Here is a 23,772-nt window from a genome sequence, read left to right on the forward strand (position 1 = left end):
TTCATTAAACTTTACTACTTCCATGCAGTGGCGGAGCCACGTCGGGTTCAGGGGATGCACCTGAACCCCCTGACCTTCTTTAATTTAAATGTGTGTGATGCTATGCAATTTCTATATTGAACTTGAATCCCCTACTTTTCCGACGTGGCTCCGCCAGTCGGGTTCAGGGGATGCACCTGAACCCCCTGACCTTCTTTAATTTAAATGTGTGTGATGCTATGCAATTTCTATATTGAACTTGAACCTCCTCTGCACCAGTTCTCTCTATCTCACTCTGCAGTTGACACATGATCGACAAGCACAACAAAACACTAACATTAAGGTTAATTTCTTTTTTAACAATTTAGAGATTTGAATATAGTTATATTTGTAGGTATATGTACTTTTCTATTTTATGCTATTGGCTGTTGTGAGTTTCTTCGCAGATTTATCTTTTTGTTTTTAGCAACTTTGCATTTATATTGTATTGATGTACTCTATCAATTTGAATAAATTAATATCATTTATTTTTATAAAAAAATGTGATGTTAAAATTCTTGTAGTGGTTGGTGCAAAATCATCAACAAAATTGGGTATAAAATTTATCTCTATTCATACACTAAACCACATACCTTGCACCTAAAATAAATTATATATAGTATAATTATTAACAAACGTGGTAACATAATGATAATCATGGATAATAATTATTCATACACTAAGCCAGCATAAACATGGATAATAATTATATTATTTAAAGTGTGCATGGATAATTCTCACATGCATGTTTATGGCCGTTGGAATCTTATTTGGAAGTTTAAAGTGTCTCCTAAAATCAAGAATTTTCTTGGCGTTTATGTCATGGTTGTTTTTCAACACGCGCTTGCCTAAGTAGTAGAGGAGTCTCTTGCCCAATTGAATGTGTTCAATGTAAAAACAATTATGAAGATAGCATTCATATTCTCATTGAGTGTTCTAAAGTTGTTCAAGTATGGCGGAATGCGAATTTATGGGACACAATTGACAGGGTGATTCGTCAAGATTATAATAGTCATGCTCTCATATTCACTCTTTTGCAGTATCTTTCTTCAGGGCAATGTGAACTATGTCCACAATTATGGGACACGGATTGATAACTAGCAAGATCAGGTTTGACACCGCGTTTTATCTGCACAGAATAAAACCAATTCGTAGGTATCTCAACGTGCAACTCAACTTCTAGAAGAATGGAGAGCAACCCAAGTTATTAGGCCTTGCAACAGCACCCAAACCACCGTACCACAGGTGCGACCCATAAGGCAAGAAAAAGATAATTGGAAGAAATCGGCACCTGATAGGTATAAATGCAACACTGATGCATCATTTTCCTCTTCTCTTAACTGGGTTGGTCTGGGCATGTGCCTTAGGGATGACGATTGTGCTTTTGTTCTTGTAAGAACGAAATTGTTTGCTCCTCTTTGCAATATAGACGTGGGGGAGGCTGCTGGTTTGCACACAACTATTGATTGGATTTCCAATCAACAGTTTGACAGCGTCGATTTTGTTCTTGATTGTAAAAGAGTTGTTGATTGTGTTAATGCTAGCCTAGATGATAGTAGCGAATTTGGGTGTATTATTACTGCTTGTAAACAGTTGCTAGTGGTGTAAACAACTGTTAGTGGATAGATTTCAGAACTCTCATGTCGAGTTCAACAGGAGGCAAGCAAATAGGATAGCTCACGAGTTAGCTGATGCAGCCATGTCTAATCCTAGCCCCCATATTATTGATGATGTACCTACATTTATTTGACATATTTTAGCTAATGAAATGCAATGAATTTCTTCCTTAAAAAAAAATAAATTTAAAGTGTGCAAATTACTCTCGTGACCTGTTCGGGAAGAAGTGTCTCGCGACAACGAATATTATCTATAAGAAAACACATTGCACAAAGGTGAAAAATCAAAATAAATGAAAGAAGGCTGAAAATATGTGGAAATCATTTATTTAACTAAAGTAGAAAAGAAAAATTTGAAGGGTGATTTCAAGTCAAAATTGAAGCTAAATCATCCTCTTTGTTAGGTCAACAAGAAGAATTATGGTGACGGCTAGGATTTGAGAAAGAGAAAAGAAGTGAAAGAGTCGAAGGTCATATATGGTTTCAAATACAATAAAGGAGTATATATTATTTAACCATTAACTATAACATTTTTCATTAAAAAATATTATATAGTAGGGGTTAGCTAGGGTAGCGGTAGTAATCTTGAATCTGTGTTGTTACTTCTGTTGTGCGCAAAACATACATTCAGTGCAAACAACAACAATGTTGTCAAGGTTAATAAGATATGTTGGTACCTCTTCTGTTTCTGTTTCTGTTTCTGTTTCTTCTTCTATTATTATTCCCAACAATAACAAGCTGTTTCCTCCTCCTCGTCCTTTTGTTTCATACCTTATTCGTTCCTTCTCTTCAAGTACAATTACAGAACCCTTGTACTTTAATCTTGAAACTCTTGATCATTTTTCTGCTATTCGTATATTCGATCTGATGCTCGATTACGATGGCTTCTATTCCATATCCGATTTTAACTTCCTTTTTTCTTCCCTTATCAAAAAGGGTTGCCTCTTGACTGTTTTTCAACTTGCTCAACGATGGGAGGAATCCCTATCCCGTAAGTGTTATGATCGTGTATATCCAAACATTGATACTTGGAAAATCCTCATCAGTTGTCACTCTAAAAAAAAATCAGGTAACATCTCTTTTGCTTTCTCTCTATTCCACAGAATAATTGAAGACGGTCATCGTCCTACTACTTCCACATTGAATGATATTTTTCGAGGTTTATGTCTCAGAGGCCAGATTTATAAAGCAATTATGTTTTATAATTACACCATACTAAAGGGTTTTCAGTTGAACCTTGAGACTTATTCTATTATAATCCATGGTTTATGTAAGATAGGAGAAACTAAAAAAGCAATACACTTTTTGAGAGAGGCACCGCAGATTCACAAGGAACAAAATAATGGTTTATGTGAGATTGGAGAAACTAAAATACCCTTTCACTTTTTGAGCGAGGCGGAGCAGGAGGAAGATGAATTTGAGGATATGTATGATGCGATCATAATCACACTCTGCATGGAAAGACATATAAACGAAGCCTATGATTTATTTTCTGAAATGATTGTTAAGAAGAAGATCATACCTTGTAATGACATATATTGCTGTCTAGTCTATGGCTATTGCATCACTGGTCAATTTAAGCAAGCAATTGCCTTGTTTAGAGAATTTGGGGAAGCACTAAGAATAAGAAACATCGGTGCTTTAGATACAGAACATATACAAGATGTGAAAGCTGCTAAATTTGTTACAGAACAAGAGGTGACAGCTGCTAAAAGAGCAGTTGCTGTTCTGATAAAACGCGGTGTCAAACCTGATCTTGCTAGTTGTCAATCCGTGGTTGGTGGACTATACAATGGTGGAACAGTTAAAGTTACAAGAAAGATGGAAGAGTTGAGTTTGAGATTTTCTGTTTGTTTTCTGGAAAATCATTATTACTTAGGTTAATTATTATGATTATATTTATTTCATGTGTGTTCTTGCTTGACCTTAGCTTTCCTGATAATAATATGGGTCTAGCTGTACCATATTGAAATAAGGATGGATCCTTCAAAGGAAGGACGGAAGGAGCTACGTCCTGCCGGTGGAATATTGTAGATTACATGCTTTCTAGTTTTTTAATTTAAGGACCATGCTTCTGCTTTTACTTTCACTTCTACATCTTTGCTTCCAAGTGTGTGCACTGCAAAATAATAATGCTTAATTAATGTAATTCTAATTTGTTCATGTGTTTCTTGTTTTATATTTTCTCTTTGATTATGCCTTATCATTGTCTTGCCTTGTGACATTTTCTTTGGATGGATCTTACTCTTATGATTCGGTAATAGACCATACAATCTAGGATTGAGTTTCTCATTCATGTTTTTGGCTATGATCAAATAAGTTTCCAACAGTATTATAAACCTAGTTTAGCTCATAACAGCTACTTGAGACTGTCTCATATTGCTTTCACTATATAGAGAAGCTTGTGTATCATTTCTGATTCTGATTTCTTCATACTTTCTTTCTTTTATATATGTATGATAGTTGTCATTCCACACTCTTCATATTTTATTTCTGCATGATGTGTTGGACTGCTTATTTGAAACCGAGATTAAGTTTTAAGTCTCGGTCAGAAGTAACTATAGTTGGACCGCAAACTGAAAAACATTGTTACGAAGATAACTCTAACATCTTTAATATTGATCCTAAAATTGTTCACGCATGCAAGCATGTCTGTTTTGCTGTACTATGTTCAATATCATGCTCTCTAATGGTATCTCTTCTGTATCTGATTATAACTTCATGTTATTTCCCTTCACAAAACCAGTCATTCCTTTATTGGTGTCTTTCACTTTCTCAAAAATGGGAAACATCCTCGTCAATTGTCATTGTCTTGCTATAAGATTATGTAATATCTTCTCAGCTTTTTCTTGATTTCAATAAATATTTGAATGCTCGAATGTTTCTATTCGATACAATTCTTGGTGAAAATAAAATCAATACTACTATAAAAATGAACTTAGAAAAACAGGGGGAACAAAGGAGAGACTTGGTCCTTATCGTCATAGTAATTCTTGATAATTTTTGTTTCTATTTGAACACAATTTGGTTCTTTTGCTCTTTCAAAATCATTTTGTCTTTTATTTTGATAGAGGTCGGAGATATACCCCCTTTGATTGAATTTGTATTTTGAGTTCAAGAACCGGTCAGAAAACAAAAATTATTTTATGTTTAAGTAACTCGTATTTTTTTTTTCATACAAAATTAACTATGCCAAAGTAGTATTTAACTTTAATAAAGCACAATTAAATATAGGCAAAAAGTTCGCTTGCTCCAAAGCGGGTGTTAAGAAATGTTGAAGAGACCCCCTTATTTATAGAAAATTACGAATTATCCAACATCAATGTTTAGGTTAGCATTATCTTATAAAAATCTTTGTCATCGAGTCAGATTGCGATTACGGATTGCGCTGGCATCAGCATTTACGTCAGTGTTATTCGTAATCACGATCAGATTTGAATTTGATGATTCTGATTTGAATAAGATAACTCTAAAGTAAGCGTTTTTGTGAGATTGTTCGTAAATTTGTATAAATTGTGAGCCTCTTTAACATATCATAACACACATTTCACGCACTCACGTTCATGTTGAAAAAAATAAACGCCTCTATCCTCTATCTCTTCCAACATAACAAGTTCAATCGGTCAATCAACCAATCATTTGAATTTAAGTCAATTCAACCATGTGACCCCTTTTGGTGACAATGATTTTATGAGTATATATCTTGTTCGAATTTAGCTGCTCAATTGAGGGCATATGAAATATAAAAATTAGGGTTCCATTAATAAATAAATAAAAAAAACACAATTATTAAAAGGCTTAGTTCTTTGTTGGTCCATTTAAAATTTATCACGTGATGTTTTTTAAGGGAGTTCAAATTTCTAATTTGCAAAAACAACATTGCAACGTATAACGCAATAGAATGGCATATGAGTGAAAGACAAAATTGAAACGACATTTAAAGAGAAAAAGGGTGCTAGTGACAGCTTCATCGGCGAGCATGATTCAGGGGCTATTATGCTATTCGTTTTATTTCATTATTTATCGTAAAATGTTACCGCAGAAACATGCATCTGTTAGTGAAAAAATGAGGAAAAAAATGTGTTACAACCTACATAATCACAAAAGGGAGCAATAGATAAATGTGTGTGTGTAAACGAGCACAAGAGCCTTTGAATAATGATTATGGAAGGAGATTCGAATATGGAAGTGACTTGGGAAGGAGATTTGGAGTGAGAGATGAAGTTTTTGCTGATGTGAAAATTTGGGAGAAGAGTAAACCCTAGAATCTAAAGCAGCTATCACGTGCCAATCTCTTTTATATTTTCTTTTTCCTTTTCTTGAATTCATGTGTTTACACGCCTGCCTTTTTTTTTTATTTTTTATAAACAAACAGTAATATATACATGTGGCGTGCCACGTTCTTTAATGAAGTGTCAAATAAGCATTGATTTGGTGAAAATTGCAAAGGGGTTAATTCATTAGGGGGCCAAATTTTTCATTTTTTTAATAGGGACCAAAATCGTAACATTTTAAAACTTAGGAACCAAAGATACACTTAAGTCTTGTTTATACCACAGGATTTGGAAATTTGGGTATGGGTAATGAAATGAAAAGCGATATCACATCTTGATCAAAGGTACATGCTCTGTTGTTGAAATGCTTAAGAAAATTTGTTAAAGTAGATAGATTTGCATTTTTTTTTTCCTTTTCCTGAAAATCTTTATCCATCCAAAGATGTTATGGAATAACTTAAAAAATGTTTTTTGTAAAAGATATACAACAAGCAAACGGTTAAATGTTGCACATGATGTATAACGGAAGAAAATTCAAACTATTTCAATAGTTGAAGCCAATAATGCTTATGAAAAAGCTACATGGTTTGATGCTAACAACACAACAAGCATGCTTGAAAATGATTATTCATTGGAAGAGTGATACATGACTTGCTTCTGAAGATGAACCCGTCAAGTTATAGTCAGTGAAGAAGCACTTGAATGCTTCCATACATATATAGTCACTCAAGGTAAATATGCAATTGCGTTCTGTTGCTCATCAAATTGCAAAATCAGAAAAGTATAAAATCTTGTGCTTATTTGCCAATAAATACAAATGTTGTACATTTAGATCTATAAGTATAAGTAGCTGTTAGTCTAAGACTTTTCTGTTATTCGGTAATTAAGAACATAGGATATTATTCTATACTATACAATATATCTTATACAATGCCACTGTCATATTACAGTATCATATTAAAATTTAGCCTCCTTCTTAACACGATTTATGTTTTCCTGAATGTTGATGATTACATAGAAAAGTAATATTAATAGACAGATTAGATTAGATACAAAAATACAGATCTTATTAATATCGATTCTTAAATTCCTGCAAAACAATACGTGCAGCATTTCTTCCCGGTGCGCCCATGACACCCCCTCCAGGATGAGATCCACTTCCACATAAATACAGGTCTTTGATTGGTGTCTTATGATTTGACCTATTCCAAAAAGAAAGGGAAAAAAACATTTCCTTATCCTACAATATCATTTTGATTTAAGCCAAATATGAAATTTTCTATAGCATTTCATGTACCAAACAAACATACCAGCCTTTGACAGGTCTCATCACGAAAAGTGAATCCAAACCCATAGCACCATGGAAGATATTTCCTCCTGCACACATTTGCTAATTTCAGTTAAATAATATAAAAATATTGTACTTCAATACAGAACATGTGATTTTATGAAGACTGGGAAAAATTGAACATAATTTAATTTAGTAAAATATTGAACTTCAAAAAGAGTCTGTAGGGACATCATTTTCATTTTCCTTTTTTAATTTTTAAATTGAATAAAACATGGGAGCTGAAAGCAAAAAAAGGAATCAAAGGATAATGCAAAATCAAGAGGAGAATATTCAACCTAGCTCTATCATATGAATGATGAGTCCAAGACAGAAGAATAGAGAAACCCTTGCCAAGTTAGGCAAAATATGATTGGGATTGACAGTAACTACTAAGAAACGAAGAAGTTTAGTTAAATAATAACCTATTAACCCTGTGCCTAACATGGCACTACCCTTCAATGGAGAACTTCCAAATAAACTCTTGGAAGTCAAAGCAATCGATAGTTTTGACACAATAGTTTAACGCGAAATTTAAGGATGGTTTCACAATACTCCGCTTCTTGTGATTGCACCATGTTATTAGGAACCCAGCTGTCTCAACTACATATTCTTAGAATTTGGAAATATGAGTCTCTCAACACAGTCCCTTGCAGCCAAGACTAAATGTCTAGAGTGCGTGTTTGTTTGACTAGACTTTGCGACCGGTTCAAAAGTTTGAGTCTAGACACATAATTTATTTCAAAAAAATGAAACCATATGCTAAACCAGTGACATATAATTTAAGGCTGAGCTAATGATATCTCATTATATCATATTAAGTAGTTAACTAAGCAAAACACTTGTTTGCTTTCTTGAAGATTTGCTCGGTTGTCATTTGTCGATATTTTATTGGAATGACATGATTAAGACCATGGAGAAGGACAGACAAATTGAGGTACACATAGTTCAAACCTTTTTTTTTTAACAAACTGGTTCAAACCTTTTGTTCAACCATACATGGGAAACCAAATCAACCAATAAAATGTAATAACTATGTTGAACTGCAAAAACCACTCAATTAGGTTTGCACCGTAAATAAGTTATATAATCTCATGAGACCGTTCACCTATTGTCAAATAAGGAAACTACTCTATAAGGCACATCGTATGTGACATTTTATCTTCCCATTCACTAAAACCATCTCAAATCATGACCAACATGAGTATTGAGTTTAAATAAATCTTAATAACTGGTGCAGGCAGGATAAAAAGCAAGAATGAAACTTCTTAATAGTCAATATAGTGTATAATCTTCCAATTGTCACATAAGTTTCAAGTTTCTACATGAAGATTCTCTTGATCATTTTTCCCAGGCCAAAAGAGGTGTAGACTTCATACTGTAAAAGGTAATTCAATAATCTAAAGGCTTATTATAATACACTATCAATAATCTAGTATATCACTTAATTGCTACATAAGTTACAAACTATGATACGTTCTAGAAAATTATATCAATTTTTTTTAAAACAATGCAAGTTTGAAGCATCTAAAAAATATAGAAAAAGAAAACGTGATAAATCAATAACTATAATATGTTATTCACAATAAGGCACTTTCGTAAAAGGATACCATAAAAATGTTACCATGTCAAATTCTTAGTGTTAGTCTTTAATTATACAGATTAATTTTGTAGATTACCTGTCAGTCCAATTTCCCTTTCCAAATCTGGTGGTGTTAGCATGTCATAACCTATGACGGATGAGCAGAAGCCAGGCGCATGTTCTTCAATCAAGTTAAAACATCTTTGTGCATATGATTCCTACAGTTGACAATTAAAATAAATTGCTGCAACTGTTTTTAAATTCCAAACAACTAATTACCCATGCTAGAATGAATAAGAGAATTCAATAATGAGGTTAATAGAGGAACATCATGGACTATTCATTTATGTGTTGAATACATATAAACAAGATCAGAAAGATATACTACCACTGCATTGTTTCTCAGAAAATAACAATTCAATGAATTATATAAGATCATTTGTGCAAGTGCAACTTACTCTGTATGCAGCATTGTCCCAGCTACCGTTTGAGGGTTTGTAAGGTGTATATTGCGTAAATAAGCTGATGACATGCTTACCTACAAGACAGCACATATGTTGACTGCTGCACTATTTTAATAATACATAAATATGAAGCATACCTAAATTGAAAAAAGGAGCCAAATTCAATAAAAAGAACATGTAATAAAACATTGGAATAATTCTTAATAGTCAACATTCGTATTGTGTTCCTCTGATCCATGACTAAAAGATTCTGTCTCCGTGAAAAACATTTTTGTCGCAGGTTTGCTTTCTATATTTCAAATGATTATAGGTGAAGTTCTTGAATTTTCTTTCATGGGATTCCTTTGTAAAATAAGAGAATTGAACTAAAAGGTGTTAGTCAAGAAACAGCAAAACAGGTTAATCTATTTGATACTCCGCTTTATTACCAACACCGATCGGTGCAAGTGGAAGGAGCTTGACTCTCCTTAAGTGAATCCACTGGGTTCAACTAGAATTAATTGGGGTCTACAGTGATATAGGTCAATATTGTTAAATAGCGGCCAAAGCACCGCCATGATATAATGGCGCGGCAGATTTTTTGACAACTGCCAGAGGCCACAATTGCATGTTTATATGGAGGATTTTTGTCCTTCACCATCGACAACTCTGATATCGCATACTGAAGGTTTCAAACTAAAATAACAAGATCAAATGATCCTATTTTCTCTATGTGAAATAGATGAAGGGTAGTTGAGACTTATGATGTCATACCAGGTGGAGATATGGTGTCGTCCAATGAAGAAGGGATTGTCATCTCCATCACAGGCCTTTGTGATGGTATGCCATTACAAGCATCTTGGCAAGCTGATATAATCTCCTCCATACTGGAATAGCAATCGATATAAAAGGAAATACAGTAGCTAAGTTTCAACTATTATTACTATTATCACATAAGTATAACGCTAGCACTTGACCATGGGAATAATCTCAAAATTTCCATTATTTAACTGAATAAAATATCCAGTACAACAATAGTAGCAAGTCTCTTAATGTTTGGTATGCCAAAACAATCTCTGTCCATTATATATTCCTAAACATGCTAAATGCTTTTGCTGACAGCTAGGGGTGTCAATGGGGATTTTTCAGAGCGGATCCCCGCGGGGATTCCCCGCTTGGGGCCCCAGATTCGGGGATTTTTTGCCCCGCGGGGACGGGGCGAAATGTTCCCCCGTAAGCACTTCGGGGCGGGGATCAGGGAAGTATCCCTCGCCCCGCGGATTCCCCGACCCCGTTAAAAATACAGTAATACCCTTGCATTTTTAAAAAGTCCTATTATTTTCTATTGGTTTTTTGGACTTTTAATATAGTTTTATAAAATAAAAATTAGAAAAAAATATATAATGTTTTTAGTTGTTACTGGAGAAACTCAGTCTCATGAGTTTGGAGAAACTCAAACCCTAGCTGCGCCTCCATTTTCCCATTTCAGCATCTCCATCTCAATCACAGATCTCAGGCCTCTCAAATCTCAATCTCACGCCTCTCGATCCTAGCCTCCTCCTTGTCAATCTCAATCTCAATCTTGGCCCCCATTTTCACTCTCGGCCTCTTAACTCGCTCTTTGTCTTAAAATCTGTAAGTTTTCCTCTCAATCTCAAATTTAATCTTATATTTACCTCTGAGTTAGTTCGATGTTTATAGATTCTGTTAAAACTATGCAGTTCATGTCCAAAAAAATAATTCTGTTAAAATTTTGAGTAGATTGTATCTTTCAAATCCAAAAAAAATTATGCATTTAAGATTTATGCTGTTAAGATTATGTTAAAATGATGCAGTTTATGTCCAAAAAAATTATGTTAAAATCAGTTCATGTCCAACAAAATTATGCTGTTAAGAATATGTTAAAATTATGCAGTTCCTATGCTGTTTGCTTACTATGTTTAGGTACGAAATTCTGTTCATGTTTAGATTCTGTTTGCTTACTACCTGAGTTAGTTTGATGTTTATAGATTATGTGAATGATTAGATTTAAGGCTACTATTTTTGTGAACTGAATCTATGTTTGCTTACTATTTTTGTCCAACTTCCATTTAACTTTTTTTCCTTCTGTGTGTATGTGAAGGTTTTTACCTTTGAGTTAGTTCGATGTTTATAGATTCTGTTAAAACTATGCAGTTCATGTCCAAAAAAATAATTCTGTTAAAATTTTGAGTAGTTTGTATCTTTCAAATCCAAAAAAAATTATGCATTTAAGATTTATGCTGTTAAGATTATGTTAAAATGATGCAGTTCATGTCCAAAAAAATTATGTTAAAATCAGTTCATGTCCAAAAAAATAATGATGTTAAGAATATGTTAAAATTATGCAGTTCCTATGCTGTTTGCTTACTATGTTTAGGTACGAAATTCTGTTCATGTTTAGATTCTGTTTGCTTACTACCTGAGTTAGTTTGATGTTTATAGATTATGTGAATGATTAGATTTAAGGCTACTATTTTTGTGAACTGAATCTATGTTTGCTTACTATTTTTGTCCAACTTCCATTTAACTTTTTTTCCTTCTGTGTGTATGTAAAGGTTTTTATCTAAAAATGGCTATTGAAGAAGTTCAATCATTTGATGTTCCACCGACACAAGAAACTCAAACGATTCTGAATCAGACCAATGTGGAAAGTCAAGAACGTGAAGCTGTTCGTGAGCCCAGCGTAAGTCCTAACCAAAGAGGACTCAAATCTGATGTTTGGTCCCATTACAAAAGGCAGAAGATAGACGGTGTATTCAAGGCTATATGCAAAGAATATAAGAAAAAACTTGGTGAGAAAGGAAATGGTAATACTCATTTACGGGACCATCTTTGCATACGTGCAGCTCGCAATAAAAGAAGTCCAACACATGCCTTGCTAAAAACGTCTGAAGTGCCGGGAAAGAGTAAAGAATCATTCGTGGCTGGAACTTACATTTTTAATCAAGATTTTTCTAGAACTGAACTTGCAAAGATGATTATTCTTCATGAATATCCCATCATGATGGTTAACCATGTTGGTTTTAGAAGTTTTATACATTCTCTTCAACCTTTGTTCAAGATACCTTCTCACAATAACATGAAGAATGACATCATGAAGTTGTATGAAAGCGAGAGGACAAAGTAAATGAATTCACTTGGTAAGAATAAAAGTCGCATTGCGATAACTACGGATATGTGGACTTCTAGCAATCAAAACAAAGGGTATATGGTTGTCACAGCTCATTACATTGATGAAAATTGGAATTTGCAGAATAGAATCAGCTTATGTGATGTTTACTTCATACTATAATTTAGATTCATTATGTCTATATTTTAGGTTCATTTATGTGTTTGCACCACATATTGCAGAAGTGATCGTTGATTATTTGTCAAAATGTTTGTTTGAATGGAATATTGATAGAAAATTTTCAATATTAACCATTGATAATTGTAGCAACAATGATGCTTTAATTGATTATGTGATTAATAAGATTGGACTTGTGTCTTTTGTTTTGAATGGTGAATTGTTTCATATGCGTTGTTGCGCCCACATCTTAAACTTGATAGTTAAATATGGCATACAATGTTATGAAACAGTTCACCATTCAAAACAAAAGACACAGGTCCAATCTTATTAATCATATAATCAATCAAAGCATAATTGGTGCTACAATCATCAACGGTTAATGTTGACAATTTTCTATCAATATTTCATTCAAACAAACATTTTGACAAATAATCACCAATCGCTTCAGCAGTATGTGGTGCAAGCACATAAATGAACCTAAAATAAGGCAATGCATAAGTAAACATCACATAAAATAACCATGTTAAATTAGAATATTTACCTCATGATTTGATTCTGCAAATTCCAATTTTCATCAATGTAATGAACTGTGACAGCCATATACCCTTTGTTTTGATTGCTAGAACCACATATCAGTAGTTATCGCAATGCGACTTCTATTCTTACCAAGTGAATTCATTTGCTTTGTCCTCTCGCTTTCATACAACTTCATGATGTCATTCTTCATGTTATTGCGAGAAGGTATCTTGGACAAAAGTTGAAGAGAATGTATAGAACTTCTAAAACCAACATGGTTAACCATCATGATGGGATATTTATGAAGAATAATCATCTTTCCAAGTTCAGTCCTAGAAACATCTTGATTAAAAGTGTAAGTTCCAGCCACGAATGATTCTTTACTCTTTCCCGACACTTCAGACAATTTTAGCAAGCCATGTGGACTTCTTTTATTGCGAGCTGCACGTATGCAAAGATGGTCCCGTAAATGAGTAGTACCATTTCCTTACTCACCACCAAGTTTCTTCTTACAGTATTTCCATATTGCCTTAAATACATCGTCTATCTTCAGCCTTTTGTAATGGGGCCAAACATCAGATTTGAGTTCTCTTTTGTTAGGACTTACACTGGGCTCACGAACAGCTTCGCGTTCTTGACTTTCCACATTCATTTGATTCAGAGTCATTTGAGTTTCTTGTGTTGGTGGAACATCATTGGATGATTGAACTTCTTCATTAGCCATTTTTAGATAAAAACCTTCTCATACACGGTTGGATTTTTTAAAAACGTAAGGGTATTACAGTATTTTAAACAGGTCGGGGAATCCGCAGGGCGGGGGATACTTCCCTGATCCCCGCCCCGAAGTGCTTACGAGGGAACATTTTTCCCCGTCCCCGCGGCGCAAAAAATCCACAAATTTGGGGCCCCGAACGCGCTCTGAAAAATCCCCATTGACATCCCCAGTGTTTAAGGCTTGATATAACATATCTGGTAGTTTAGTTGTTTCCCATTATCTTGAGAAAATTATTGTGAAATAACTAAGGAAGGAAGTGTGTACAGATTTAATTTGGGACACAAAAAATATGGGGATCCGCGGGGATGGGGAACGAATTCACCAACGGGGCGAGGATTGGGGAAGTTCCCCCGTCCCCGATCTGCCCTATTGACATCCCTACTGACTGCAATGTCAACTGTATGGTTACAAAATAATGGCAGGTTACAAAATAAATAATGGCAATGAATCCAAACAAAAGTTAAAAGATTTGTCTTTCAGGTCTTATGCATATATTAGCATACCTTTCAAAACCAATATGGATCGTAGCAGTATGTTGTGGACCTACTTCTGTATTATTTATCTTGAAACAGGGAAACTGAGGCAGCTTATCAACAGCTACATTGATTTTTGTTGTTCCCTGCTCCAAATGATGAGAGAATCAAGAACATAAAACGAGACAACTCCAAGCAAACAGAAAATTTCTATTTAACCAAAGCATATATGAATGCCAAATGTTAAATGCTCCCAGAGAAATGGTCTATGGTTCAAAGAACTTTATTCTTCAAAAGAAAAATCTCTTTTACCATTCAACACAAATTACTTCCAAAGATATTATCTGGTACGGTGCCGGCAAGACCAGTAAGAAGGATTTGGATTTAAATTCTCTCTCATTTTATACGTTTTATGATAGCACATTATGCCGTTATCTGATCCGTATAACTTATCCAACCAAATTAAGAAAAGGCTATCTTGGTTGTTTTGTAGTTTATCTAAAAGCAACCCCTAACAATAAAAACTCTCATGGCATTACTCTGCTTTGTTCAATAATAGTAAGTACAAAAAAAATTAAACTATTACGGCATTACTCTGTTTTGTGCATTCAGTTATGAGTGAATATTAACAAGAAAAACTAAATATTCATGCCTAAATGGCAAATTGCACAACAGAAGAAAATGCTGAAAAACAAAAACAACATAAAGCCAATATTCTTGAAACAAGTACCGAGATTTTTCTCAAAATAAAAATTTCATGTTCAACAGAAAGTATCTTACAGAGCTGTAGTCGGAATGCTTAATTGCACAAAGAAATTCAACAGGAAGAAAATCTCGAGGTACCAGTTCCTGCCAGACAAATCCAGCATTCGGTACTTAATATTTGACTATTAGCAAGTATTGTAAATTATTGTGAATCATGACATGAAATTTAAAACTGCTTACCATAAAGGTCTTATAAGGAGTTGCATTAGACAAAACAACTGAAGAGTGCACTTCAGTCCCATCAGCCAGCAATACCTACAAAATCATCAGTGAAGCATAATTAACGATAGAATATTATAACAAATTGTTTTGTATGTTAAAAGCCAAATCAGGAAGCAAGCCAACTCACTCCATTTGCCCTGCCAGATTCTGCCACCATCACCTTTAAAACCTATTTCAGTGTTGAACGATGAGAGACCGACACGAAGATGGGATAACAATTACAATGCTGGAGAAAAAACTTGTTTCATTTTTTTCTCTATTGAAGTTACTCTGACTAATACTTTTAAATCGAATAAATGAAAACCCGTTAAATACATTCTTATGTAGAAAAACAAAATCAGACACCAACGTTATAATAGGGCTCACGAGAAATCTTGCAACTACCAATAAGAAGGATAGGGGTCGCAAGAAACAAACCTCTTTATCTGTTTCAATATGAACACCTGCTTCTTTAGCAGCTCTACATATAGCTAAGGATACTGCACCCATACCACCCTCTACATGCCTGCATATGGATGAATTGAAATTAAAAAATAATTTCTTAATAATTGGTCGAGACTAACATATATGCATGCCTGGCTTCTGAACCCTAAAATTGATAATAAAAATGTTTCAATACCAATTAAACAAAACAGAGTAGATATACTCACGACCAAATATTACGATCACCGTCAGTTTCACCCATTATGTGGTGTAGCAAAACATATCCACTTCCAGGAGTGTTGATGTTCATCTATTAAAAAGAATTAGAAAAGAGCATGAAATAAGATGAAAAAGATTGGTAGCACAGGCTGATAAGTACCAATACAAAAAAAAGAGTGCTAAACAAAAGAATGATAAAGCAGTCTCCGTGAGCACAGCTCAGTTGGTAGGAACATGCATTGTTATATGCAGGGGCCGGGGGTTCGAACCCCGGACACCCCACTTATTCACTTTGAAAAAGGTGAATTCTAGCCACTAGGCTACCTGACCAAAAAAAAAAATGAGAAAGCATGCATGTAAAAAGAAAGCATATTGTTTTTGAATAAGTGTGCATTCTTTCAAAACATGTCTAACTAAGATGCTAACTATATTAGAGTAAACCCTGCAAAAAAAATTAATAAAACAGAAAACTCTTACCATACTCCCAATGATAGCATCTCCTGCAAGTGTTCCCTTCAACAAATTTGACTGCACTCCGAGATTATCGATAAATATTAGGAAGATTGAAGGCCATATTCATTGTTCAAGTGAAAAATGCTTAACATTTGTTCATAAGTCTGTACCTGTGAAAAATAATAAATTATTGAATACTTCCAAGCTACAGGAGGAAATTAACGTAATAAACAAACTAATTGATTTCAGTAATAAAAAACATGTTGAAAAGTCCTCCAGAGTCTTGCTTGATTTAAGTTATTACAAGTGTATAGACAAACTTGAATAAGTTAGACAAAAAATTAAGTGCAATAATCTATACAACATAACATCATTAACATATTGAAGATACTATATACCAAATTTATTATGCAATAATTAAGTAAGTAACAACCTCAAACCATTTGTCCAGGACCTTCGAGGTTGGAGACAGTAATAATTCCATTAAGTCCCTGGAGAAGCATTTTCCTACAAATTAGATTTTAAGACAATCTCCATCCTCCAGAAGATGGATTTGCAGTTCCAAAAACTTATAAGCACAACAGAGAGATGATCTTACACCATGCCCTTTTGACCCAAGGAGAGAGTATGCCCCAGACACTGAGCCCAAAACTTAGATCTCTGCAATTTATGCCTCAGCAAGTCAACTGTAGAAGCACTGCCATGCAGAATTTCAGGGGTAGGCGAATCCAAAACGAAATCTAGTAACTTACTGAACTTCTGGAGTTGAGCTTCATATCTACAATTACCAACACGAGAAAAATAAAAGTGTTCACGTTAATTACAACAATTGAACTATTTCAAATCAAAACACCATTATAACTGTTTGGTTACACACTTGGACTTCAGAAACTTCGAAATGTAGCAGAGCCATGCCTAAAGCAACAAATCCGTTTTTACATCTTATAAAGACTTTTATTGCTGAGAGAAGGCAGTCCAATGAAATGCACATTGCACTAAATAAGACATCGATAACAAAATGTCAAGTTGGTTTTGTTAAAATTTTAGAACCAAAACAATCAGCAACAGAAATGTTATTAAAAAACCATTTCTTTTTCTCCCTTTTACATTATCAGTTTAAATATTCAACATTATACACAATGGCATCAAATCAACCTCCAAAGCAATAGCAGTTGGCACTTTTAGCATTTGCCAAAAAAGCCAAATCCTTCACCTTTAGTGAAAATTGCAGGACTAAATTGACTGATTCGAAACTCGGTCGCACCGACATGTCCGGACACATGTGATTACATTCACTTTAGTAATTTTCGTTCAGTGCTTCATAGATTCAAAATAAGTATTAAAGTACCTGAAATAAGCATCGGCGTCTCTTTTGGAAAACTTAGAAATCTCAGAATGATCCATCTCATCACTCTGTCCTAATAGCAAGTAACGCCCATCCAACGACGGTGTAAACGACGACGCCATCGGTTTCAACAGCTTCAACCCGTGTCGTTTCAACTCCAACTCTCTATCATTTTCAAATCCACCAAAACACACAAAATGAGCTTAAACAACAAGAAATAACATTTTTTATTCGTTGATTATATAAGAAGTATTGTTGTATTCCTTCTTGTAATCAACAATTCTCTCATGTTATTTACTCAAATTATTATCGATATTGAAGTGTCGTGTTCGGTGTCCATAAATAGTGGTATGATCAAATTGGAATGGTGCATGAAGTTACGTGCCTTATGATTTGAGGACGGAGGAGGCTGAGGAGGTAGCTGCAGCGAGAGAACTTGAAGCCAGCGATTATCTCCTCCGTGACAGCGGCACCGCCGATAATGTGACGGCGTTCGAGGACGGCGACTGAGAGGCCAGCGCGAGCTAAGTAAGCGGCGGAGATCAAGCCGTTATGACCACCGCCGATGACGATCGCGTCCCATTTCTTCTTCTGCTTCAATGCTGACGTGGCGACGGTGGAGGTTGTTAAGGTTCTTCGCCATATCATTCTCGCTCAGTGTTCTGTCACCTTGTGAATGTGAATTTTTTTTTTTTAACATGAAGAATTTGAGTAAAGCTGTGAAGAACACGTGACGTGAGTGGAATATCCAGTAATCTATAGGTCAACGGAAGTTGACCATTTTCTTTACAATTTTCAATGATTGGTCAATGGTGTTTTTAAATCAATTTTTAAATTAAAAAACAAAATATATGTAATTGAATCAAAAAGATGTAATGAATATATATAATGTAAATGAAATAATATTCATCAATGGTCCCATGGTCTAGCGGTTAGGACATCAGACTCTGAATCTGGTAACCCGAGTTCAATTCTCGGTGGGACCTTTTTTTTTATTTTTTTCCTTTCTTACTATTCTCCTTTTTCTTTATGAAAAGGAAGTAAGTTACTCTAATATTTATTGAACTTTTTTTTTTTTTTTTTTCAATTTCTATAATGTGGTTTTTCATTAAGATACATGAATTGGAAAAAGCAATAAATGATCTTTGAACACAATATTAAAATCGTTAAATTTCTATTGTGCAATCGAAAAAGCAGATAATGTCTTTGCGATCAGACATTATATTCTTGTGCACTTATTTATCTACTTTATAACCAGATCTGCTATTTGAACATATTTAATATTTTAATCAAGGTCTACACTGTGCGAAAAACATGATTATAGAAGACTCGTAATATCTTCAAGGGCAGCTCTTGAAATTGTGCAATCTCACATCCAGTCTCAACACCCAAAATGTTTTTCACATTAATTTTCACTACAATCACAAACACATTATCTTATTGGCCATAAATCAATAAACTTTGAGTGCCTCGCCTTCGTGTATTTATAATAACTGAGGGTAATCTTGGCTAGCAGAAGGATAAGATCAAACGTTATAGTATTTGTTATTTTTGTATCTTAGAACTTGAGTTGGGACCTAACCTAACCACGAAAGCTAACTCATGAGGTGAGTGTTTCCCTTTACTTATAACCACTATCTCAGCCAAGGATTGAACAACCGGAGCATAGCAATTTAGGCTTTATATCATCTTAAAATTAGAATTTTGATCCAAACTCAACCCCAGAAGCTAATCCAAGAGGTGAGGGGCTTCCCTATACTTACAACCAAAATGTGGGATCTCTATCATGTACATTGGACAGTTCACATATCTACAAGTCTTGGTTGTAAAGTTATTTACAATTCAAATACCAGAATTTGCAATTGGAGCATCGAACACAGAATGGATTAGGATTATTGGGAATTTTGAAGTTGTCATATTTGATATTAATCTTGGCTAGAGGCGTTAGGTGTAGCTTGAGGTTTTCATAAACACACGCGACATATGATGACCAGAACTTACTTGAGTTGAGCACTAGCTGGTGCTTCTACTTCAAGTAAAGCTACTCAGCTGTCCCTTTCTCAATCATCGCATACAACATCGTGATAGACGATGGCGACTCAAACATGTCATAAAATCGGGAAGAACCACTCACAAGACTAGTACAAAATCTGAAAAATAGCCTTTCAAGCGTTTCATCCTAAAACCTGTCCATTTTGGTTTCTGACTCTTGTATTTATTGTCATTCCCTGATTCAAGTTACGGCTTCTGAAAGTTACATAATTACATTGACGAAAAGAATAAGATACATGTAAAGGGTATCATGGTTAAATCCAAAATCTAATGGTTTTATGCACAGCGAATCAAAAAAGAATCACTGTTCCAGAAATTCACAAAGAAACAATAAAAATACAGATCAATTTTAACTCAAAACTGAAGAAAATCTGGAGGAGTAACATGTTCAAGATGGCAAACCAGAAGAGTAATCAGAAACTGGAATCACAAACCGTAACATGTGGAGAATCTGAAAGAATATTGTCGACAGAGAGAGGGGGTGGGAGAGAAATTAAGAAGATCAGTGAACTAGGTAAGAGAGAAATTTTTTTACCAACAAACAAGAAGGTAAACACAAATAGAAGTTACATTACCGAATATAGTTACAAACATTATAACCCTAGAGTCATGAAAAGAAGTCTTAGCTTCTTACATTAGCGCATTGTACTACTACAAAAAACTAAGTTTGCATAACTGAAAATCATGAAATTTCACAAGAAACAGGAATAAATGAATTATAAAATAACAGTTACTGGTTGACAATACAGAAAAACGGTGTCTTCACTTGTGGGGAAGTTTAACAATTTTTTGTAGTACCACGGTCCTTGCTCTTATGATGTCACGGCTACATGTATCAGCTTGTGCTCCTAAATCTTCGACATTCTTCATAAAAACTCCCAACTTCTTCTTGATTTCTTCTATTGCAACCTTCACTGCTCCTTCTTCCTCAATGGCATAACCCACATTCGTTTTTAGAGACTCGATCTCAACTTCAAGTCGATTAACTAGAACCCGGATATTGTCCAAATCCTTTATAGCTACATAGGATCCAACTTCCATTGAGATAGTTACTTCCTTATGACCTTTCAATGCATTTTCATAGTTCTTCATAAGTGAGTCGATCCACTTTCCCATTGAACCAATTGGGATAGCAGTAACAGCAGCTACAGCAGCTGCAACATGTGGAGAAGCAACAGCTGCTGCTACAACTGAGCAGATCAAAACAGAAGCAACTGTGGCTACAAATATGATAAACGACACCTTCCTCCAAATACGGATTTGTTTTAGTTTCTTGTCAAGCTTGCCTTTTCTGAGTTTCAATTTCTCAAGCATGAGTACTTGCTGATTATAAACAGATTGATATATTTGGAAGAATTCTTCAGTGAAAGGATCACCGACAGCCTTAAAACTCTTCAGCTCCTGTAACGTCTTCACGTAGCAATTGTCTCCCGACACAGTTTCCTCATCAAACTTTTGAAGAGCTACATCAATAAGCAATTGACTATCCCTGGCTCTCTTCAGACACTTCTCTAAAGCATTGCAGAAATCTAGAGTCTTCAAGCTATTATCAAAGTACTCCTCAACAAGCTCAAACAGTTCTTGACTCTTCCATATATCTTTCTTACAGTCTAAGATTACCTTCACAACTTCCTGATTCATCTCGAGAAGGCATTCTGTTACTTGTTTGAGGGAATCAAACGAAAGGGATCGAACTTCAACTCCAACTGCAAGAGAATTTATGACCTGATTTGTTCGAGCTTGAAGGTTATTGTCGAATGACTGCAAATCTGCGTCATGCTTGCAGGCAGCCGCATATGACCTCAGTTCAGTTGCCATTTCAACATTAAGGTTGATATCAGACTGAGTTTCAGGGGTCTTACTCATACAGCCTCCCATTGCTGTAATTAAACAAAACTTGGTTACAATACAAGTAAAAAAGAAAGAAAAAAAACAGAATCAGTTTCCAATAAGAACTACTTACTCCCTCTGGAATAAAATATAAGCAAAAGCACTATCGCACCGACATGCGTGTCCTAGACTCCTAGTGTCAAACCCTGACACTTGTGATTACATTTAACTACTATGTCATTTTATCAAAATTTTATCGGTGCTGACGTGTCAGCGTCGTCGTCTTTGATGTCTGTGCTTTGTAAAGCAAAAGTGGTAGTTAAAAAGTCATTGTATGTGATTAAAAATTTAGTCCATATACATCAACTTTTCAACTACCTTTTTTGCTTATATTTCATGTATATTTCAAAAAAAAATTAAAATTACTGAGTTCCAATCCTAACCGGAACAATCTTTGGTCAACTTTACTTAGCGGTCAAACTCCGGATTATGAGGACTTTTTCCTATGAGAACTAGAGGGTTAAGAAAAGAAAAGGAAAAAACACTTTTTGAGGGAAGGAACCACAAGTTTCTCCTGATTTGGTAAAGTGAAACCCTAATTTATGATAATGAGTGCAACTATCTGAAAACAAAAGAGGTAGCTTAATGGAAAAATCTCAACCTAATGTCAAAAAGATTGAAGGAAAATAAAATGATCTAGTTCAACAAATCAGTGAAAATTATAGCTATTTGCAGTCATTTACAAATAGAACAAAACCACAATTGCAATATAACAAGAACAACTAAACAAGACACCCCATGTTATGACATTGATGAAGAAATAAAATGAAGCAGACCCAGAAAGAGATTTTGAGTAAAGTTCATATCTTTGAAAACTTCACACACGAAAAAACACCAATTGCCATAAACAGAAACCCTAGTTGATGAAATTGAAGAACAAGTGAAATGAAACAGACCCAGATGAAGAATTGAGTAAAGATCATACCTTTGAAAGCTTAATGGAGAAGAAAACGCGTCCCAGATGAAAATGTGAAACGTTGGAAGGTGATAATCGATTTTGTTACTATTTTTCACTTTTTCAGGAAAAGAGAAATGTAGAAAGTAAAGAGAAAACAACAAGGTTTGAAAGAGGGGTATGCTTATATATATAAGATCTTAAAAACAACAATGGAGTTGTTACAACATAGTACAACTGTACAAAATGTTACTTGCGAGTTACGAAGAAATGTTTGTGTGTTGAAATTTGTCGATAACTTGCACGCACGAAGAAAAAAGACAAATAATATTTTGGAGTTGAGTACGGAAAACGCGGGAACATTGTACTTTCTTTTTCGTAACAATTTTATTTGATGAGAATTATTGATCAATTTTATTGATAACTAATCTCTTTTACATAACTTAACCGATTATCTTTTGTGAGATTTTTCTATCGAAACATATCTTTCATTTATAAGATTCCTATGTGAAATATTGTTTAAGAAATTTAAATTTAGTTTCATTCGGATAAATGTAATGTTGGTGTTTTTGGTTTTATTTTAGATGATAATAGATAATTATATAAAATTTGTTTTAATTAATCTTAAATATAGGGATGGCAATTGGACCTAGACCCAATGGGTACCCGTAAAAAATATCCATAATAGGTAGGGTAAAATCCCGTTTTTATGGATATGAGCACAAGTAAGGGTACTATACTGCCCAGACTCGCAACCCCGCATATACATATTTATATAATATCATAAATTATTTATTTATTTTTTATGTATAATTAATTAATTTATTTAGCTATTTAAGCCTAAATCTAAACTTAAACCAAACAACTGCTTAATACAATAACAACTCCATCATGTTGGTGTATAATTTTTTAAGGATATTTTGGATATTTTCTATTTGACTAAATACCACGATTCATATTATTTTATGAGTTAATTTTAAAAAATTGGGATCGTAGTTTTATTTCATTTGTGATGTTTTTTTTGTTTTTTCATAGTTAAAGTGCGGGTATGGGACTAAAGTTGTTGCCCATGAGGATACGGACACGGGTACGGGTATTTTTTATAAATGCGGGTATAGGGACGGGCACTATAGTACCTACCTATTGGGTACCCATTGTTATTCCTATTTAAATA

The 23,772-nt window shown here is 34.4% G+C and overlaps 3 protein-coding genes and 1 non-coding gene across 4 annotated transcripts; 2 read left to right on the plus strand and 2 right to left on the minus strand.

Annotated features, from left to right (window-relative positions):
- Positions 1 to 1,374: 1,374 nt before the first annotated feature.
- LOC25482689 (pentatricopeptide repeat-containing protein At1g63080, mitochondrial) lies at positions 1,375 to 3,668 on the plus strand. The gene is made up of 3 exons (XM_013611280.2): positions 1,375 to 1,603; positions 2,266 to 3,482; positions 3,591 to 3,668. Exons 1-3 carry the CDS (start codon positions 1,375 to 1,377, stop codon positions 3,666 to 3,668), a joined length of 1,524 nt encoding a protein of 507 aa, XP_013466734.2.
- A 3,022-nt stretch (positions 3,669 to 6,690) lies between these two features.
- Positions 6,691 to 18,474, minus strand: LOC25482690 (pyridine nucleotide-disulfide oxidoreductase domain-containing protein 2). Its single transcript, XM_013611281.3, has 16 exons — positions 18,147 to 18,474; positions 17,765 to 17,926; positions 17,015 to 17,194; positions 16,850 to 16,907; positions 16,441 to 16,491; positions 15,972 to 16,054; positions 15,739 to 15,826; positions 15,449 to 15,490; positions 15,280 to 15,354; positions 15,115 to 15,183; positions 14,365 to 14,480; positions 10,035 to 10,147; positions 9,276 to 9,355; positions 8,915 to 9,035; positions 7,219 to 7,285; positions 6,691 to 7,110 (listed from the first exon to the last, which is right to left on the minus strand). Exons 1-16 carry the CDS (start codon positions 18,407 to 18,409, stop codon positions 6,978 to 6,980), a joined length of 1,701 nt encoding a protein of 566 aa, XP_013466735.1. The 5' UTR covers positions 18,410 to 18,474; the 3' UTR covers positions 6,691 to 6,977.
- Positions 18,475 to 18,675: 201 nt separating this feature from the next.
- Positions 18,676 to 18,747, plus strand: TRNAQ-CUG (transfer RNA glutamine (anticodon CUG)). The gene has a single exon. It is a non-coding gene; the product is annotated as a tRNA-Gln (tRNA).
- Positions 18,748 to 20,339: 1,592 nt separating this feature from the next.
- On the minus strand, positions 20,340 to 22,920 carry LOC25482692 (UPF0496 protein At4g34320). Its single transcript, XM_013611283.3, has 2 exons — positions 22,629 to 22,920; positions 20,340 to 21,693 (listed from the first exon to the last, which is right to left on the minus strand). The coding sequence occupies exon 2, from the start codon at positions 21,689 to 21,691 to the stop codon at positions 20,576 to 20,578; it is 1,116 nt and encodes a 371-aa protein (XP_013466737.1). The 5' UTR covers positions 21,692 to 21,693; positions 22,629 to 22,920; the 3' UTR covers positions 20,340 to 20,575.
- Between the last annotated feature and the right edge of the window lie 852 nt (positions 22,921 to 23,772).

This window comes from Medicago truncatula, chromosome 1 (genome assembly GCF_003473485.1).
Source record: "Medicago truncatula cultivar Jemalong A17 chromosome 1, MtrunA17r5.0-ANR, whole genome shotgun sequence".
Lineage (NCBI taxonomy): Eukaryota > Viridiplantae > Streptophyta > Magnoliopsida > Fabales > Fabaceae > Medicago > Medicago truncatula.

Bases quoted from the DNA above. Each gene is read 5' to 3' on its own strand.
- LOC25482689 (XM_013611280.2), top strand. From the start codon at position 1,375: ATGTGCCTTAGGGATGACGATTGTGCTTTTGTTCTTGTAAGAACGAAA. The intron at 1,604-2,265 runs GTAAACAGTTGC...ACATACATTCAG, and splicing joins TGGGTGTATTATTACTGCTT to TGCAAACAACAACAATGTTG. The intron at 3,483-3,590 runs GTTTGTTTTCTG...ATATGGGTCTAG, and splicing joins AGTTGAGTTTGAGATTTTCT to CTGTACCATATTGAAATAAG.
- LOC25482690 (XM_013611281.3), bottom strand. From the start codon at position 18,409: ATGATATGGCGAAGAACCTTAACAACCTCCACCGTCGCCACGTCAGCA. The intron at 14,481-15,114 runs GTAAGATACTTT...CATTTGGAGCAG, and splicing joins AGCATTCCGACTACAGCTCT to GGAACAACAAAAATCAATGT. The intron at 9,036-9,275 runs GTAAGTTGCACT...TGTCAACTGTAG, and splicing joins GGGACAATGCTGCATACAGA to GAATCATATGCACAAAGATG.
- LOC25482692 (XM_013611283.3), bottom strand. From the start codon at position 21,691: ATGGGAGGCTGTATGAGTAAGACCCCTGAAACTCAGTCTGATATCAAC.